The sequence below is a fragment of the Podarcis muralis genome, chromosome 7 (assembly GCF_964188315.1).
Source record: "Podarcis muralis chromosome 7, rPodMur119.hap1.1, whole genome shotgun sequence".
NCBI lineage: Eukaryota > Metazoa > Chordata > Lepidosauria > Squamata > Lacertidae > Podarcis > Podarcis muralis.
The window spans coordinates 62,478,743-62,497,616 of NC_135661.1; the positions used below are offsets into that span (position 1 = coordinate 62,478,743).

Below are 18,874 nucleotides of genomic sequence, written 5' to 3' on the forward strand. Positions count from 1 at the left end.
AATCAAGAAGGCCTCAATCTCTGCTCACCCACTAATAATAAATAAATAAATATAAATATAAATACAATAATATATTTATACACCGCCCATCTGGCTGGGTTTCCCCAGCCACTCTGGGCAGCTTCCAACAAAATATTAAAATACAATGGTCAGTTAAACATTAAAAGCTTCCCTAAACAGGGCTGCCTTCAGATGCTTCAAGTAAATGCTTCAGGTAGTCTTTGGCAAGCCATCATCTCATAGGGTCAGCCCTCCCCTCCCTGCATCTGCTGTAAAGGGATTAGATCAGATATTATCTGTGTGCATTCATGCTGAGCTGTACAGGTGGTCATAAGGATGACTTTATTGTTTGTTTGTTTGTTTGTTTGTTCATACATACATACATACATACATACATACATACATACTCACTCCGCCCATCTGGCTGGATTTCCTGAATAAATTCAGGGTGTCAATCTCTGCATTCATTTGTATGTGTATTGACTGCACACCCATTCTGTGGTGTGAATTCATGAATGCAAAACAGCTGCATTTCTGTGCACTAAGTTGTCTTCTGAACATGAAAGAAGATGACGTAGAAATGTGTCTACCATCCTAGCCTTGTTGATCATGGGCATTTTCCAGTATCCCTTTCGTCCCTATTTCCTACCACACCCCCACTTTGATTAGAGTAGTTTGGGATTCCACCTCATAACCTACTTGCATCAGCCTGGATGTGTGAAGAAATAAAATGCAAAGAACAGCACTGAAAATTGCCAAAGAAGCACACAGCTAAGCAACAACTATACACATGTTCTATATTACATATGAACTGGGCTAATACTGACTTGCTTTGCAAGCCCTTTGAGAGGATTTCTGAGGTAATAATATGGGAAGCATTTGAGACATTCCCCAAAGCATAATATAATAGAAGGCATTGCATGCACTGGCTGTGTAGGGAAAGAGAAATAGATACTTTATACCCTTTAAAATCTGCTAATTTCATTGGCTGCCCTCCCATCCTTGCATCACTTCCTGTTGTCCTTCCCACTCCTAGCTTCTGCGTTCAGTCATACTTTGTTGCCTAGCTTTCTGCCCCGAATTCTTCCTTGAACCTGTGTTTTCTGTGGACTGTCTCAGCGCTGCCACCTTACATAAGCCTCTGTTCCCACAGTTCTGAAAGCGTGAAGCAGAGAAGTGATGTCTTTTACCTCCAGCCAGAGCGTTCGTGTGTCCCCAATAGCCCCATGTGGTATTCCACTATGCCAATAGATCCTGGGACTTTGGACATCATGTTGACGCGTATCCTTATGGTAAGGGAGGTGCACGAAGAACTTGCCAAAGTCAAACCAGAGGACTCTGACCCTGAGCTTTCAGACTAAAGTTGGGCGAAGGGGGGCATTATCTCTTTTTTGGGTTTGTTTTTGTTTTTGTTTCTTTCCCTTTCCAATACACCTTGCAAAAGCACCAAACTGTGAACGCATCCATCCTTTGGAAGACTTCCTCCGTCACATCACACAAACCGTCAGGAGGAGCAGCACGAGCTGTGACAGAGTGCAAATAAGAATCAAAGGACAGAAAACAGCCCGAAGCGCAAGAAAACGGAGGGCTCAATGGCTGCATTTGATCCTGAAAACGCTTTCTTAAGATGAGCTTGATGCTTGTCCCGCCTCCTCCCCTCCTCAAAACAAAGTGGTGCTTGTATCAATTGTAACCCGTTAAGGATTTTTTTTTCCCTTAGAGGGAATCCTGTTGTGTACGTCCTTTCCTTCTAACCATGGAAGCAAAGAAAGCTAGATTAAACCCCTGGGTGCTTTTGCAATGTAGCTGCTGCCCACAGCTGTGTGGGGTTTCCCTAACATTTACTGTAGGATGCGAAGCAGAACGTAGTAAGGTGGAAACCAATGGAAATTCTGTCTGTAAGATAAACACACCAATTTTCCATCATGTTCTCCCCCCACTTTTTTATTTTTTAGTTTTTTCAAGAGAGGGAAAAAGAAAACACCTCAAATTGGATGTTCAAAGAGGCGTTTTCAGCCAGAAGCTGGGGCAAAGGACTCCGCTTAGTGGGGTGCTGTGAAATTCCCTCCCTTTTGAAACTGGGGGTCTGTTGCATCCTTCACTGAGCAGCAGATTAAAGCTGAGCATCCTTTGAGATCACTATGTTGAGACAGGAAATGCCTGTGTGTGTGTGTGTGTGTGTGTGTGTGTAGGCACTCCCAACTACGACAAACAGGGTTGACACAGGAACACGCACACCCCACACTGGACCATTATACTGGTATCAAATGCCAAGGTACACAGCAACGGTTCTGGAGGAATTGTGCTCCCTGTTCTGTTCCTCCCTTTTCATTTTTTCTCCAACCCATCTCAGTGGCAGCTTTTCCACTTCTTTGTCTCCCTTCTGTGATAAATATTTTTTTTTTGTATACCTCCTGGAGGGATGAGGGTTTGTGGGCCTCGCAATTTTATTTTATTTTAATTATCGCACCCTTAAAAAATGGAGCCCAGCTACAAAATGATACTTGGGTGATCCTTCGGTGAAAAAGGACATGAGGCCCAAATTTAGAAGAGAACTTCTGGTATCCTGACTGTTAGGCTTTTACTACCACCACTACCACCCCGGTCAAAATCCTTCCACATTATAAAAAATGCAGGGTGCTTATCCAAAGCTTGGTCAGATACATTTCACCAATCCCTTCCTCATGTGTTAGACTGTATTTTCTAAGTCCTGCAGTTCAGTTGGAAAGCCAACCTATTTTTTAAAAACAGAAAATAGTATGTTTTTATTGGCAGTTTTGTCCAGCCACCACCTTCCTTTTTAAAAAAAGAAATCCTCTAGTTGAAAACCTCTCCAGGGTTGAACACCTTGTGTGTGTGTGTATGTGTGTGTGTTTGAGTTATTATTTTTAACAGTATCAAAGGTAACAACAAAATAAGATCAGAAAGTAGTCCTCTTTTGCCGTTGTGTACTTGATAGTCCTGTCCCCTGCCTGTAATGAAGTTCACTAGTGTATTTTTGAAATACGGAAAAATGTGTGAAATAGGGGTTTTTTAAAAAAAGCACCTGCCCCCTCCCCCCAATTTCTGTATAATTCTGATTTTATCTCTCTCTTCCCCATCCCGCAATGTTTTTGTTGCTTCTGAACAGAAACCCCATGTTTCACTGTATAGCCTGAGGTAAAAATTTGGAGAGTGGAAGGGAGGAAAAGTTGTTACTGGGTTGTGACCTTTTTCCAGTAAACTTTCCACAGTTTGAAGTACATGGATTTTTCTAGGTGTTTAAAACGCTAATTTCCCCCCAATTCCTCCACCCACCCACCCCTTTTTACCCCTTGTAGCTGTATGAATAAGTAGTTGAATAGCAGATACACTGTTACGGATTACAACATCAAAATATGTTTTTCTGGAACTTAAAAAAAAATAAAAGTCCCTCACATTTTTTAAAAAAAAGATGAGAGCTTTTTTTGGTTTGTTTGTTTTTAACAAACAGGTACAATCAATTTACTGTATGGCTATAAAAAAAAGAAATGTTTTTTAAAAGTGGTGTCTTGGTTGCATGTAAATTGTCCTCCTATGAGTCTATAATTGAGAAGCCCACAGTAGGTGGGAAGACCCTCAGACATGCAGCTATATCTGTCTGTCAGACTGTTTTGTGTTCTCCTTAGAAATTTGTGTGGATTTCTTTGTTTTTCTGTTCCTGCAGGGAATAAGCAGCAAGGGAATATATCCAAACCATCTTGTTGAATTTTTAAAAAATCTTTCCCCGGTTTTTCCCCTTGGTAGAACTTAACACAAAGGTTCCCCTAGAATAAAACAGTATATTTGTATACGATGGATGAGTTTTAAGTTTTCTTTCTGCCTCTGAAGTTCCCCAGAGGAATTTTTGTTTCTTACTCTTAAGGAAAACATAGGGGCCTCCTTGAAGTTTGGCTACTGGAGCTGTGGGGACCCTGGACCTCTTAAGAGCTACAGCCCTGTCTCTGTCCAGGCAGAAACTTCAGGAGGAAGTGACAATGAGATCCGTCTACAGATGGGAGAAAGGCTTTGGTAGCTCTCCGGATTTAATGTTATCTGGCACAGAAAGTGCACTTTTTAAACAGGGATGGGAAAACCTTTTTTTTTCCAGTTAAAAAGGGCCATGTTTGCTAGTAGTAAACTTGGGGGGCAGACAAAATGTGGGGTCAGAGACAGATATAGTAGTGCAGCAGCCGTGACACTGCTTTTGTGCAGCAGGCCACATTCCAGCCTTGCAGGAACACTGTTTTTACAGTCATTCACAAACCCATATACACAAGAGGCATTATGGCTGTTCATTCTAGCCAGGCAAAAGCACGTGAGAGCATAGAGCAGGGCTCACAAGAGACAGCAAGGTCCCATGTACAGGCCCCATCATTCATAACTGGTGAGCTTTAAGAAGCCAGCAAGTTGGTGTGGGGAGCTGCTGAAGTCCTCTCAGAGAGAGTAGGCAGGAGCCCAAGTCTGACAGTCCCCTTCTCATCCTGTAATCGCAGACTTGAAGGGGACTGAATTTTCTCAAGACACCTACAAAACCAACAGCAGACAAAATTCCTCCAGGCTGCCTTTTTGAAAAACAGTTAAGCTAAAAGCCTGCTTTGTGTTTTGGAGCACAAAGGAGGGCTCTGCTTACTGCACAGCAGGCAATATACTGTTGGGAACGCAAGAGGGCCCCAACTTATACTCTCTTCAAAAGTGTGGTGTTTGTTAATACTCCGCAAAACCTCATTGGTGTCTGCCCATCAAGGGTGGGTGAGAATAGTCACTGTGTACTTCACCAATTATGAACTTCCTTAATGCATTGAAAGCAACCCATACACTGGTATAAATGAAGGTTTTATTAAAACAGCTGAATACAGTAACCAAGATGAGCTAAAAAGGTGTTCCAGAAGAGACACTGACTAGACTTGACTGTAGGTGGTACCACTCGTGCAACACTTATTCTGTGATGCTGAGCACTCAAGGCGGTCCATATAGTAAACATTACTGACATCATGAAGGCAACAACTGATTAAGACTATGAGTAAATAGGTGTCTAGTGACATGATTTTGGTTGGCAGTGTTACTACAGGATGGCCTGATTCCTGCTTTGCAATAAAAAAAAGTTCTGTAATTTGTTGGGATTATATGTTATCACTGTGCCCTTTTGGCTGGTAACTGATAAAACCAGCTGTTTGTCTGGCAGGCCAACAACATTCATATTAAGCAAATGTTTTTTGCTATTAAAGCTTGCTTGCCCCTGGCGTGTATCCTATGTGCTATGGACATCTCAATTTTTAACTGGCTGTTCATGAGTTGCTATCATTTCACATCAACTAGCAGAAAAAATAAACCCCAAGTTCAGGTAAGGCATCTAGCACTACTACTCCAATTGTGGCTGCAGTGTTACTGGGACCCTGCAGCACCTGGGATGAAAAGAAGTCCAGACAAAAGAGATTAGAAATTGCAAATCTGAGTGGATGAAGCCCAAGCCCTGCTTCAGTCCCCTAAACGGTGGACATACTGTACTACTTAATTGGAACATGCCAAAAAGGCTACCACCAGCAAAGGCAGTTGCTGACATCCTTTTCCCAGCCACTGATTCAGCTGCAATGTAACCTGAGCAGTGTTAGAAATTCAGATACAGTGGTACCTCGGGTTACATACGCTTCAGGTTACAGACTCTGCTAACCCAGAAATAGTACCTCGGGTTAAGAACTTTGCTTCAGGATGAGAACAGAAATCGTGCTCCAGCGGCGCGGCAGCAGCGGGAGGCCCCATTAGCTAAAGTGGTGCTTCAAGTTAAGAACAGTTTCAGGTTAAGAACGGACCTCCGGAACAAATTAAGTACTTAACCTGAGGTACCACTGTATATAAACTGATCCTAAAATGGCGCCTTAAACCTAGGTTACGGTTGCCACAATGGAATGTCTATGTGCCTTTTTTGCAGTTATTAATAAAAATAATTTCATTTCAATACCACTATGTTTTAAAGAAAAAAAATCTCGAAAAGTGGTTTACAACACATTAAAACATCAAATAAAACAATCCAGCATATAACAAATTTCAAGCTTCAAGATCCTTCTCTAAGTGGCATTTTGCGTCTACATATTTACCTAGTTAATTTATATTGCTGCCGCATAGCAGAAGTGCTCAGGAAGCCAGTGTGCCGTAGTGGTTAGAATGTCAAACTAACCTGGGAGATCATGGCTTAAATCCCCACTCAAGTCATGAAGCTCGCTGGGTGACTTTGGGCCAGTCACAGCCTCTTAATCTACCTCACAGGGTTGTTGTAGGGATTAACTGAGGACGTACATAAACCATGTACTGTACTCCTTGGAGGAAGAAGTGGGATAAAAATGCAAAAAGCTCTTCTGCTTACCTGCTTAAGAAGGCTGAAGGGGCCAGCCAGATTGAGATGTCAGTCGCCAACCTGGCATCCAGAGCTCTCCACATGTTTGCAATTGGACCTGCACCAGTAGCTAAACACGCCTGGGGAATTTCTAGCACTGAACCCAAGGTTCCAACTGCAACAGGGATACCAGTTGCAGCAACCCATGTCGTTACAAGAACATACAACTGAGGTGCACTATTTTAATAATTTGTAGACCATCCTTCAACGAAAGTTCAGCATGGTGAAAAACTGACAGTAAATATCAATATCATAATAATCAGCAGCAGCAGCTGCCTACCTAATATTTAGACATAAGGTGGTGCTGCCCAGCTGTCAAAATCCCTTGTTCAGCTTTGTGAGTCTTCCATTTTAACAAGCATTCTCTGCAGTAGCAGTCCCCACCCCGCTTAAAATATGGAAGAAGTGGGTAGCTGCTTCAAGTATGTTTGCAAAGGATTTCTTCTTTGTGCCACCAATGTCCAGGGTGCAATGGGAGGTGTGGAGATGCTCACAAGGCCCTTTATGACCCCCCCCTTTCTGCTCTGTACCCAGATGTCAGAGGCTAGCCAATGGCTCTGTGATCCTCCCAGGTGCTTCTTTGCATCAATGCATGCAAGGGGCAGGGATTCTTCCAGCTTGTTATTGAGCACCTTGGAAGCTGCTCAAGTGGGCTTGGTCTTTTGGCCAAGCTGTACATATGGCATCAAATGTGGAGCAGGTTTGGGGAAAACAGCCCTGCAAATCAAACGATCCTGTGCCAGGCCAAATTTGGCTTGCAAGCTAAAAGCTCCCCATGCCTGGTCTAGGAGCAAACTGGTAGGGGCCTGCCAGGATTTGGACAGGCGTCTTTCCCAGCTGAATCCACGAGGCTGAAGATTGAATGTGGGACCCACCACTGAGCCCTTCCCCATAGCTTGGAATACCTGCCTGTTTTTGAGTACCTCACACACGAAGGAGGGGGCTGAGTGAGATTCCCCACAGGACCAACACAGTACACATGGACAAACTACAGAGTAGATAGGAGGATGCCGTGACCCTCCAGAGGCTGTTGGGACCCAACTCTCAACAGCTCCATCCAGCATGGCAATTAGGCAGGAATGCTGGGCATTGAAGTCTAGCACCATCTGCAGGGCTACAGTTGGCTCCCCATCCCTGTGATAAAGCAAGTTGCCATGGAGAAGGGTTTGGCAAGGCGGAGAATAGCAAACTGTCCCTGACCAACTCAAGCCACAATATTAAAAATTACAAGGGTGGGCAGCAAAATCCTTAAAGGAAACATCTGCCGCATTTTTAGCTGGAGGAAGGAATTTAAAAAGGAGAACTCACTTTGTTTCTTCGCCATCTTTAATCTTTCTAATCTTCCAGGTGTGGCAAAATTTAGTAGTCCCCAAGGGGGTGCTGGACACATGCACAAGGCAGCATCAAATGTACAAGCACCAACCACCCCTTGGAGATGCCAGCATCTATCTCTAGAAAGTAACTCAAAGCAAGCCTAGAAAGGATGAGTTAATTACAAATCACGAGGACTATTCAGCAGCCTCTCACTTCAGTGACCTGGATAAGGATGCAAGAATCAAAATGGATTGAGTCAGGATGCCTAATCTGTGGCCTTCCCATTACTCCTGACAAGAACTGGCCCTACTGGCTGGGACTCATGAGAGGAACCATCTCTGCATTTCACACTAGAACCTTGCTCCAAAATACATTTGCTCCCAAGTAAGTCACACTGGTTTCCAATTCATGTTTAGGATTATTCTTTTAAGGTTGCTGTCTCCAGCTGCTGCTCAAAAAGCCAACCTTTTTTTTCCCCTGCTTGGAAAACAGAAGCCCATTTCATCCAGATGTTGAACCCAAACTTGTAGAACTGTTACTATTGCAGCTTTTCTCCAAAGCACGGAAACTACTTGGGCATTTCCAGGTATCACTTAGATCTCAAGGTCTAAAACCACCGGGGAGGGAGAGGAGGTGAGAGCTCATTTGAAGAGCTCAGCTGGTGCTCCAAACAAGCAATGCAGAGAAATGGGAACATCCAGAACCATCAATGCTGAAACCATCTCCCATTCAGCACTCCATAAGAGTTTCAGCCGGCAGGCAATGCAAACAGCATGTGGCCTGTTGGGGAAATTGCATCCCTCGCCCTGACTAGGGGTAAAAAAAAGGGGAGGGGGAAAATAACTTTGAAACTATCTTCGCTTCTCTAACAGTAACAAGAACCTTGAAAACTGAGCTCCAAAGAAAGCCAGCTCACAAGGCCGTTTGCAGGACTAAAATCAGGATTCCAGCTTCCCCATCCCAACCTCTCCCGCCTGCAGATGCTCTCTGCTCTGCGCTCTATTAAGTAGGGTTGACATATGTCTGCAATTTCCTGGACTTAGAGGGATTTGGCCATCAAAAACAGTGCCCGGGTGGAAAATTGCTAAAAATGTCCAGGAAAATCCGGACGTATGGCAACCCATGTCGGAAGTGTAGTTTTTTGGCAAATTTCTTTTTTGAGATTTTGGCAACCCTATATCAAGAAGTCCCCAGGAGGAGGGTAGGGCCATCAACAGAGGCAGCCTCTGCCAATGGCAACAGGTGTGGGAGGGGGGCTCTCCCCGACTCCCACGCTGCATGCACACAATTCCCCCCCCCCCCCCATTTCAGCCACTTGGGCTTCTCAGGTTTTGATTCCTCCGGAAGGTGTGGAGGAAAAGGTGAAACTTCAGCGGCTTCTTCTCTTTAGGTATTTCTTTGTAGGGATCCCGCTGGTTCTCTGCCAGGCTCTCGGGCAAGTGGTACCTCTTTCCCCTCCTCTAGCAAGCTTCTGATGGGTTTTTAGTCAGTTGGTGGTTGTCTGGGTTTTCTTGTGCTGCTTATTGTTAGGTTTGTGGTTTGTGTGTCTAATGCAATTTATTTACTGTACATTGCCTTACGCTTGAGAAAGGAGGCATTGCTCTCTCTCCCCTGCCCCCATGATGCTCCTGGCAGTGGAGGAACCATTGTCCTCCAGTGCACTGCATTATTATACATTGCTCCACAGGAATTAATGTCAGCTGTTCAGTTATAGAAGAGAAAATAAGGTGTGCAGATGGGGACGCCCGGGGTTGCTTGCTGGTCAGCCCAGTCATTGAGAGATTTCCTCTGCATAGCACCATCCCGGACTCAGATTCTTGACCAAATTTGGAGGAGACAAGACTAGTATCTTTTTGTATTTTTAGTACTCCCCGCCCCCACAGAAAACTCCAGAAAAGTTCCACTTCCTTCTCCTCTTCATACTGAAGTGGTACTGTTCAGGAAAAGCCACTTGGTTCTGGTAACTGTCTAAACTGACCACCAGAGCATCAAAATTACTGAGGCTGTATGCATACTATTCCATCTGCTTCTCTCTACCTGTCTCCAGGGTCTGAAGTGCCCTGGGATGGAGAACATGGCTACTGTCCCATAGCTCCAAACCACTGTAAACTGTAGGAATAAACTGTTCTGCAGGTGGCATGAGGTTGCTTACTGTCCCAGTCCTTCCAGCAGGTAAACCCAGCACAGCCTGTAAACATTCAGCCCAAAGAAGAGATGTCACCTGCCATTTCTCCATTTTATTGTCCACAAAAGGTTGTTCAGATGCATAATACTGTCACAATGACTCTGAGCGAAACACAGCCCCAGCCATCGCACACACGAAACACATACACACACAGAAACAGCAGCACCCAAGAAAAGCACAGTGTGTAGGACAACGGCAGTTGTTGAGTGGCTAATGGTGCACACACACACACACACACACACACTCCTGCAGGTATTCTGGCTGGGACCAATAGTGAGAGTTTAAATTAGAAATCTAGACGCTTTCCATTGGCTGTAACAGGCAGACACACACACACACACATACTCACACTCTTGCACACAGACCCCAACCGTGTACAAGGGATCCAATCTCCCCTGCCATGACTCAGCCCACATTTAAAAAAAGTAACCCACCAAAGGCATCTCCCATGAATACATGTTTTGGGGCAGCGATACCACAGAGGTAACTGCTTGCGTAATCCCATGCTAACACTGAAGTTTATGTACATTATTAACATCCTTTGTACCCAGCCAGTTAAATAACTATGTGATTATATCGTCTGGGATGAGCTATGGGTTGAGGGTCAGTCTGATAAGGTGCATATTAAAAAAATAATCATAATCATAAAATGAGAACAGTAAGAGAAAAGAGAAGAGTCCGTGGGGCTGGGCCGCCCCCAGCCTGGCTCCTGACACCTCCTCGATCCTTGCAGGTTGGGGAGCCTTGGGCTGATCTTCTGGTTAGAGCTAGCCTGGAGTTGGCACCTTGTTTGCACCCATCCTTTGGGGTGGGGGAGGCTGGCGTCGCTGCTTTACAGAACCTCTGCAGGAGAGAAATAAGTTAAAAAGGGATCAGAGAGACTTGGAAGAGCTGCAGAGCATCTTCTAGCCTACCTCCTGCCTCCAAAAAAGAATTGGCCAAAACCAGCTGCTTAGCTCCTGCCATTTAGGAACTGATTATGGCTTTTCACAAGCACCAATAAGCCTTGGCTTCTGGAATCAGTGTAACAGGCAATGCTACGTTAGGTGGACCATGTTTACCACTAGGCCAGGTTCAACGGTTATGTGCTAATTCACAAAGCCCTGAACAACTTGGGCCCATGGGACCCTAAGAACCGTTTGATCCCAATAAAAGTTCACATCCTCTGCACTGACTTCCAGACCATTTGCCTGCCTGCCACTGCCTCTATTCAGGGCATTTGTTGGGCCAGTTTTTTGCATATGAAGCACACCCTTTAACTTGCTTAAAGCTCCTGAACTTTGCTGGACAAAAAAGGGGCAGTCCCTCACCTGTGATCTGTGGGGGCTTTGCTACCGCCTTGCTGAGGAAGGGCTCCTTGTTGGCAAAAGGCAGGATGGGCTCGCCAGCCATGCTCAACCCGGGGCTCACGGGGTGCTCCCGCCCGCTGGGCTCCTTGGGGGAGGAAAAGCCGTTCTCGTGCTTGCTGGGCTGCAGGCCGTTCACCAGGGACAGGGCAGGAGCCACAGGACAGCTGCAACCAAAAGAGAGGAGAGGGTGTCAGATGGAGATGTGGCAAGCAAAGGCCTGTTTCAAAGAGGGAAGAAGAAAGCAAGGAGGGTGGGTGGCAGTGTACAACAAAAAAAAGAAAATCCAGTACCACAGAGAGTGGAAAACTGCAATCAAAATCAAGCCCTCCTCAAGTCGCATACACTGCACAATCTGTTCTGCTCCAGGTAAGACACACACAGAGACACACTCACTCTCCATCTGGGTTCTGAGATTACACCAAGCACTGTCCACTTCTTTTTGGCCTATCTGCAACCATAAGGACTAGCAACCTGCTTTTTTTTAAAGGAAAGTATTCAGAATTGTGTATTCTGAATAAAGTATTCAGTAATGGGCAGAATATGCAGACACTGCACCATGGGAAAAACACAACAACTCGTACAAATGTTTGTCCCCACTGGAATTTCCTAGGCGCGACCATGTGAGAATGTCTAGTCTTAAGGCTAGTTACCCCAGATAAAGGTTCTGGTGATCCAAAGAATGTTGGTCTTGTTGTCTGTGTTACAATAAACTACCCTTTCCCAACCTAGTGCCCTCCAGTTGTTTTGGATTGCAATTCCCATCAGCCTGCTGAAGAGAATTGTAGCCCAAAACATCTTGGGTGAGGCAATAATAAACCATCTTCTGGCAATGTGTTTAAAACCCCTCTCTGTCACTTGGTTTATTCTGCTTCCCACAAACTCCACAGGTCACACAACCGTGATGAAGAAGGACAGGAAGCCCTGGGGAAGAGTAGCACTATAGATGCTTCTCCTACCCCTGGTGGTCCTTCGCACATGACATCCCCTCTCCCCCCGGCCTGCCATGTACACATTCATTCATTTTGGTGTAGGAAAGATCTCAGGGAAGTAGCAACTATACTGCTCCTGTAACAGAGGAACTGGCACCAACTTGAGCTAAGAACACGTCACTCCTGCTGTAGATGGTACCTGTGCTGGGTCCCCTCAGGGGCTGGCCCCTTGCGACCGGCTGGACTTGACGCCTGCATCTCGGGCAGCTCCTCTTCCTTGGGAAGGCTTCCAGGGCGCTTTTCTCCATCTGGGAATGTAGGAAAAGAGGTTGTTATGGGCCACAAGAGGCCTTTGAATCCAGGGACAGAGACCCCAGCCATGCAACCCTCTGAGGCAGCCTCAGGCTTCAACTCGTTTGCTACAAACCTTTTCAATTGCTTGGAAGTGCTACAAAGACTTCCTTGGTCAAGTTATGCCCTCTTCCTGGTCAAGCCCATCTCACTGTCTGTATCCAGATGCTTGCAAGTCAGGTCTTTGCTACCTGTGACTGCAGCTCCCTCTCCTTGACTATTTGTTATGGACACAGCCTGGACAAAAGTATAGCTGACTAGAGAGTGGGCATTATCCTGGAGTTAGGACCTGGATTCAGAACTGCAGGGGGCCAGATTCCCAAACCAGCCTGTGATCCTGCCCTTTCATAATTAGCAGAGCATCTGGTACAAGGGGTGGTTCTCACCTGTGTCTGCCTCGCCCTCTTGTTTCCCTTCCTTCCCATTCACAAGTTTCTTGTTGTCTTTCTTCTGCAAAAACAAATGCCAACAGTTAAATGTGCCTGATTCTCCAGGCAGTAAGAGGGAGAAAATCTGTTACTGTATTTGTTCATGGATAGGGATAAATACACTACATATAAGGTTCCTGTGTTGTTTTAGCAGCTCAAAGGATCAGTTGTAATTTCACTGTACAGCATGGAGCAGGGGGGGCGGGTCCTGCGTGCTGGAGACCAACAATGCTAAAATGTACTTCTAGTGAAATGTACTTCTAACTAAATTTATCTCTGAGTAGACCCTACGAAATAAATGGAACTAAGTTAGTCATGTCCAATAGATTACAATGGGGTACTCCGAGGACTTGACCTGGCTACAGCCCACACAGACTTTGTATTTTTGTGATGAACAAGTAAATCTGACTGATTGACTACTGTACTGTCATCCTGTCCCAGAGGCCACGGAGAGAGGAGGTCTGGAACAAGCACACTGGAGAAGTTAAGCTTGGCCCGTTTTGTTTCCTGGTGTAGAAGCAGGCCCGCCTTGCCTTTCAGGAGGTCCTGCAAAGGTCCCTGGGATGAAGAGCTCAAGGGCCCAGAGAGTGTCTGACCATGAGGTGGCAGATTATGGGTTGCACTGAGGTCAGATCCGAAAAGCCCTCCTGCAAAAGTACCATAGAAACACAGAGAGGTGTTGTGCAAGAGCAGTTGGTGTATCATTAATAATGAGGGCTGCCAATTGCATGTTCTGCTCTAGGTACCAAAGTCCCTTGGCCCAGCAAACAGTGGCTCACCACCTGCTTAAGAGCAAGCCAGCCCTAGGGCATGGGGTATGAAGGCACCTGAGGCTTTGCTGAAGTTAAGCAGGTCAAGGTCTGGTCAGTGCTTGGATGGGGGACCTTGTGAGAACCACACGTATGCAGCCTTGGGGGTCCATGATGGAAGAACGGCAAGACATAAATTAAATAAAAAGACGTCATCCCTGACCCGTTTTCTGAAGAATGACTCACCTTGGCATCAGCTCCATCTGCTTTTCGTGTCCTCTTCATGATCTCCTCCAACCGCTGCAGAGAGAAAGAGGAGGAAGAAGGTTGTCAGACATTATCCCTGTTCACAGGCAAACATTTGCCACTTTCTCAGCCATGGGTGCCAACTGGGAGTGGGAGGAAGCAGTGCAAGCCTTTGCTTGTGGTGTACAAGTGATCACTTTGTATTTTGCAATTGTGCAGGACCGGCCCTACCATTGGGCAGAGTGAGACAGCCGCCTATCCAGACAATCTGGGCTGTTCAGTCACCACACACACCCCTGCAGAGAAAGGCACACCCACCTTCTTCCGCTCCAGCCGCTCTTGTTCTTCCCGCTGGAAATGCTTTTCACGCTCCACCCGCTGGCGCTCGGCCTCCTCGCGTGCACGGGCCTCTGCTTCCTCCCTCTGCAGCCAACAGGACAAGTTCATACATTTGGGTGAAGTCAAAACAAATCATGCAACCTGAATTTGCTGATTAAATCACAGCAAGTGTGTTCACTTCAATCACGCCTATCCTAATTTGCTTGCCAGGGACATGGGGCCCAACACAGTAATCAAAGAGAGAAATTGCAGCGACCCACTCTCCCAAATTCATAGGGAATCAAAACGTAATTTCCACCCAAGAAAATGTAACCAGTTGCTACCACTAGATGGCAGTGCTTCTCCATCCTGTCTGGTTCCCTAAAATGCCCCCAAGTGCCTGAAAGCACCCTCTCCCTTGAAAAGCACACCAACCCTGCATTACAGCCCCAGTCCAAGACATTCTGTCATCTGAGGCAAAACTGTCCATACACTCACACAATTTCATGTACCAAGTAAAACCAGACTGGCACGTGAGCCTTAGGGTGCCTTTAGCATGGTATTATTTTGCTGGAGGGATTCAAGCAAAGACCATAAAATGTAGGTTTACACAATCAAAGTGCCCCATAGCAGTCTGTGGCCTAGCATAGGAGGTGCAGCACAGGCTGCATGATGCCTTGCTCTCCAACATCTTGCCAACCCCTGCCTGCCCTCCAGCGTTTGCCACCTGAGGCGGCCATCTCAGTTTTCCAATGATAGGGCCATCCCTGCTCTACCGTAGACCGGACCATTGGTCCATTTAGCTTAGTACTGTATACACTGACAGGCAGTGGCTCTCCAGGACTTCAGACAGGGTCTCTCCCGTCCCTACCTAGAGGTAATTTTTTAACTGTAAGTTTTTTAAACTGTTTAAAACTGTTTTATATTGTTTCTTGCAGTCCCTGAGAAGCAGCAAATAAAAACCCCAGCAAACACACTTGTTTCTGCAGCCGTTCTTGCTCTTCCTGCTCAGCTCGGGCCCGATCCTGGGCCTCGCGCTCCTCCTGCTGGGCCCGCTCCTCCTCCTGCTGCCGCCGCTCCTCCTCCAACCTGGCGAGCTCAGCCTGTTGCTGTAGCCGATCTTTGGCATCCTGCTGAGCCCGCTCCTCTGCTAGGCGCCTAAGGGTACCAAACATCACCATTACAACAGCTGCTTCCTGCCCATCCACCCTCCCACTTCCACGGGGAGAACATAGGAAGTTGCCTTTTACGGAGTCTGGCCACTGGTCCACTTAGCTTAGTATATTGTTTACACCAGGGCTGGCCCAAGACATTTTGACACCTGAGGCAGACCACAAAATGGCACCTTCCTCCCTGCCAGGGAAAAAGGGGTAAGTGAAGATCTACATCAGAAAGAAAGGGGGTGGGGGAGAAAGATCTACATTGGTATCTGCTGCCTTTCTGGATCCTGCTGCCTAAGGCAGTTGCTTCACTTTGCCTCATGGGTGGGCCGGCCCTGGTTTACACTGATGAATAGTGGCTCTCCAGGATTTCAGATGAGGTCTCTCCCAGCCTTACATAGGGATACCAGATATTGAACCAAAGATCTGTATGAAAAGCAGGTGTTTTGCCCTTCAGCCCTTCCTCTATACTGGGGGGAAAGTACAAAAAATGGGATCTGATATTATGTTAAGACCTGGCCTGGAAGCCACATCCCCTGCTCTGGAAAGATTTTGCCCTAATTCCAGAGATCTGGACAATGATAGAATATACACATGGTCAAATGCACTGCGTTATTATCATTCAAGGGCCTGAAAACAGGTTTGCAAGCTAAACACGAGTGAAACATCTCTCAGGGTTCTCAGTGTGCCCACTTCAAGAGATGGAGGGTGGCAAGAAGAGAACAAGCCTTTTCTGTCAAAGCCCCACCCCTTGCCCCGATTATGGAATGATCTCCGCAGGGAGGTTTCCCTGGCAGATATTTATTTAATCACAGGCATCTGGAGAACAATAATGATTTTGGCTTTCAGTAGCTATTTTGTGGTGTTGACATTTGTTTTGAAGAGGTGTGGCTCTATTTGCTTTTAATTGGATGGACACTTTTAGTAAATTTGCATTATTTTACAGGATAGATTGCCATTGCTTGTACTTGAATGTTTTATTTCTCTTTCTGCAAGTTGTTTTGGAGCTTCCTTTGGTTGTTGGATGCCAATGAACAAATTTAATAAAGCTAAACCAAGCCCTCACTCAACCTGTTGCATGTGTCCTGAGCACAACATGAATCCAAATTCTCTACTGAAAACCCCTAAATGATTTGCCAAGAAAGCCCACATCTTGCAGCCTAATGGAGATGCTTGCATTTATTTATTCTGCTTCCATTTCCCCCTCAAAAGAAACTGAAATATTTAAACAAGAACTTGGTAGAAAGTGAAGAGGCAACAACGTGAAGACCAAAAGACTGGTGGGTTGTGGGGGCAACATGCCAGCAAAACATTGCCTCCAAGGGAAGTGGGGGGGGGTCTTATGCCTCTTATGCCTCAGCTTCATCTGGGATTCTAGGATTTCACCAGCTTTATGCTCCACCTGCACAATGAACATCATAAGGTCTAGAAACCTGAACGTCTAAATGGCTGATCAATCTCAACCCAGGGACTCACCGCTTCTGCTCCTCCTGCTCCCTGCGCTCTTGCTCCTCTCGTTCCCGCTGCTCCCGTGCCTGGCGCCGTTTCTCAGCCAGGAGCCGGGCGGCTTCCTCTCGGTCTGTGGTGCCTGCCATGGGCTTGCCTGGAGTTGGAGGAGGAGGAGGAGGAGGAGCTGGCACTGGACTCGCAGCCCCAGAGGGAGCGGCAGCATCTGCAGAGCCCCAAACACATTGTCATCTTCACTGAATTTTAATTTATGTACTGTTCAGTGGCAGAGAAGGCTTCTAGGCAGTTTACAAAGCATGAAAGCCAGCTACACAATAACTAAAAACAGAAACATTCATAATTAAAATACACAACGGATAAAACATTACAATTAATTGTTGGTGGTGCTCCCACTGGGAAGCTGGCCGGCTGGCTGTGAAATGCAACACAGGGCCTTCTTGGTGGTGCTTCCCAGGTTGTCTGCCTCCTTTTAGGAGGAATTTAAAAACATTTCTGTTTACTCAGGCATTGGATGGCTGAAAGACCTGTCCCTGGCAACCCTGAAATTATTAGTTTTGAGAGGAGGTGATGGTTTTTAGGAGTTTTCACCTGGTTTTAGAAGGCTCTTTAAACACTTTTTAGAAGTTTTAATTGTATTGTTTTAGTACTGACATATTTGCCATTCTGGCCTCCTTTGGAGGAAGGGCAGGATATAAATTTTACTTGCTATGAAAACATTTGTAATAAACAATAAAAACACCAGTAATTAAGATATGCCATAAATCTATCTTATTTAAAACAACACAGCAATTGAAACAGGACTTGTTCAAGGGACCAAGGCAATGCCAGTGTCTTTTCAAATGTCAGTGGAATACCAATATGTGGTTAGAACACCTCTCTAAGAAGAGGAGAAAACCTTCACTCAAAATCCCTCCACAATGGAGACCAGGATATTGCTCCAGAGCACTAAGACATTTTATAGCATGCTAGAGGCCATTCTCCTGGAGACACACAAGGTTTGCACTACACTCCAGCTCATAAGGCCTCACCTTGTGCTGTTTCGCTGCTCCCCGTGACCTTGGGGGTCTCACTTGGAGCCGGGGAAGCTGACCCTCGTTCCTTCTGCTCATCCTTGCGTTCACGGACCTTTGGCTGCCCGTTGTGCTCCCTGCGAGGCCGCACTTTGGGCGAGGACTGAGCGCTGCGATTCAGGCCTGCCCGATGTGGAGAACCAGGGCCTGTGCTAGGTGAGGCTGGGCGTTGCTTGGCAACAGCTGGAGATGCAGGCCTGGGCTTGGGGCCTGGGCTGCTGGAACACAAATACACACAGTCAGATGGGAAAGGAAAAGCTGCTGCACCTTACCAGCCAACCAGCACTGTCCTGCTGACCTGATGCCAGGCTAGGCCCAAATTACCGAGAACCAGTGAGGGCAAATGTAAACTTATTCCTAGTTCACTCAGTATGTGGCCACAGCCTAATAGCAGAACTGGGGAAGCGTTTTTTAGCTTAGGGGCCACATTCCCTCATGGGTTGCCTTCCAGGTGCCTCGTGCCAATGGCGGTGTGACAATGGTTGTGATTCTAGTAGGCCACCCAAAAAAGTCAAGAGGTGTCTACACTGTCCATCCATCCAAGCAAGCAAGAGTCAAGAATAAAGTCAAGCCCAGCAGAAAAATGGGAGGGGAGTGTGGACCATGGCTAGTCAGCGGTGTGGCCTGAGGAGGAGGCCGAGTTGGAGAATAGTCTCAAGGGCCAGACAGAGAGGTCTGGAGGGCAGCATTTGGCTCCTGAGCCTGAGGTTCCCCATGCCTAATAAAAGGTAACCACGGCTACTGTCCTGGTGTTCCTGAGGATAGGTAGGGAACAGCACCGCTGCAAAGCCTGATGCAGAGAGCCCTGCTTGGCAGTGCTAAACTAAGATCTGCCAAATCTCAAGTCAAGATGGAGTAGCAGAACCACACACACACACACACACACACACACACACACACACACACACCCTAGGAGCTCC

The 18,874-nt window shown here is 46.4% G+C and overlaps 2 protein-coding genes across 26 annotated transcripts in view; one reads left to right on the forward strand and one right to left on the reverse strand.

Annotated features, from left to right (window-relative positions):
• Positions 1 to 3,814, forward strand: part of ZMYM4 (zinc finger MYM-type containing 4) — a 49,684-nt gene extending 45,870 nt beyond the window's left edge. For all 16 annotated transcript variants that reach the window (XM_077931936.1, XM_077931934.1, XM_077931938.1 and 13 more), the window contains one exon: positions 1,154 to 3,814. In XM_077931936.1, the coding sequence (XP_077788062.1) occupies positions 1,154 to 1,361 (208 nt within the window). In that variant the 3' untranslated portion in view covers positions 1,362 to 3,814. The remainder of the gene's footprint in view (positions 1 to 1,153) is intronic.
• A 6,105-nt stretch (positions 3,815 to 9,919) lies between these two features.
• The window catches only part of MAP7D1 (MAP7 domain containing 1), a 55,854-nt gene continuing 46,899 nt past the window's right edge, over positions 9,920 to 18,874 (reverse strand). For 8 of the 10 annotated variants that reach the window (XM_077931946.1, XM_028738944.2, XM_028738941.2 and 5 more), the window contains 9 exons: positions 17,913 to 18,172; positions 16,894 to 17,089; positions 15,235 to 15,415; positions 14,258 to 14,362; positions 13,940 to 13,993; positions 12,903 to 12,966; positions 12,365 to 12,473; positions 11,198 to 11,400; positions 9,920 to 10,730 (listed from right to left, as the gene is read on the reverse strand). In XM_077931946.1, coding sequence (XP_077788072.1) covers positions 10,720 to 10,730; positions 11,198 to 11,400; positions 12,365 to 12,473; positions 12,903 to 12,966; positions 13,940 to 13,993; positions 14,258 to 14,362; positions 15,235 to 15,415; positions 16,894 to 17,089; positions 17,913 to 18,172 — 1,183 coding nt within the window. In that variant the 3' untranslated portion in view covers positions 9,920 to 10,719. The remainder of the gene's footprint in view (positions 10,731 to 11,197; positions 11,401 to 12,364; positions 12,474 to 12,902; positions 12,967 to 13,939; positions 13,994 to 14,257; positions 14,363 to 15,234; positions 15,416 to 16,893; positions 17,090 to 17,912; positions 18,173 to 18,874) is intronic. The other 2 variants (XM_028738943.2, XM_028738942.2) reach the window with 1 other exon arrangement.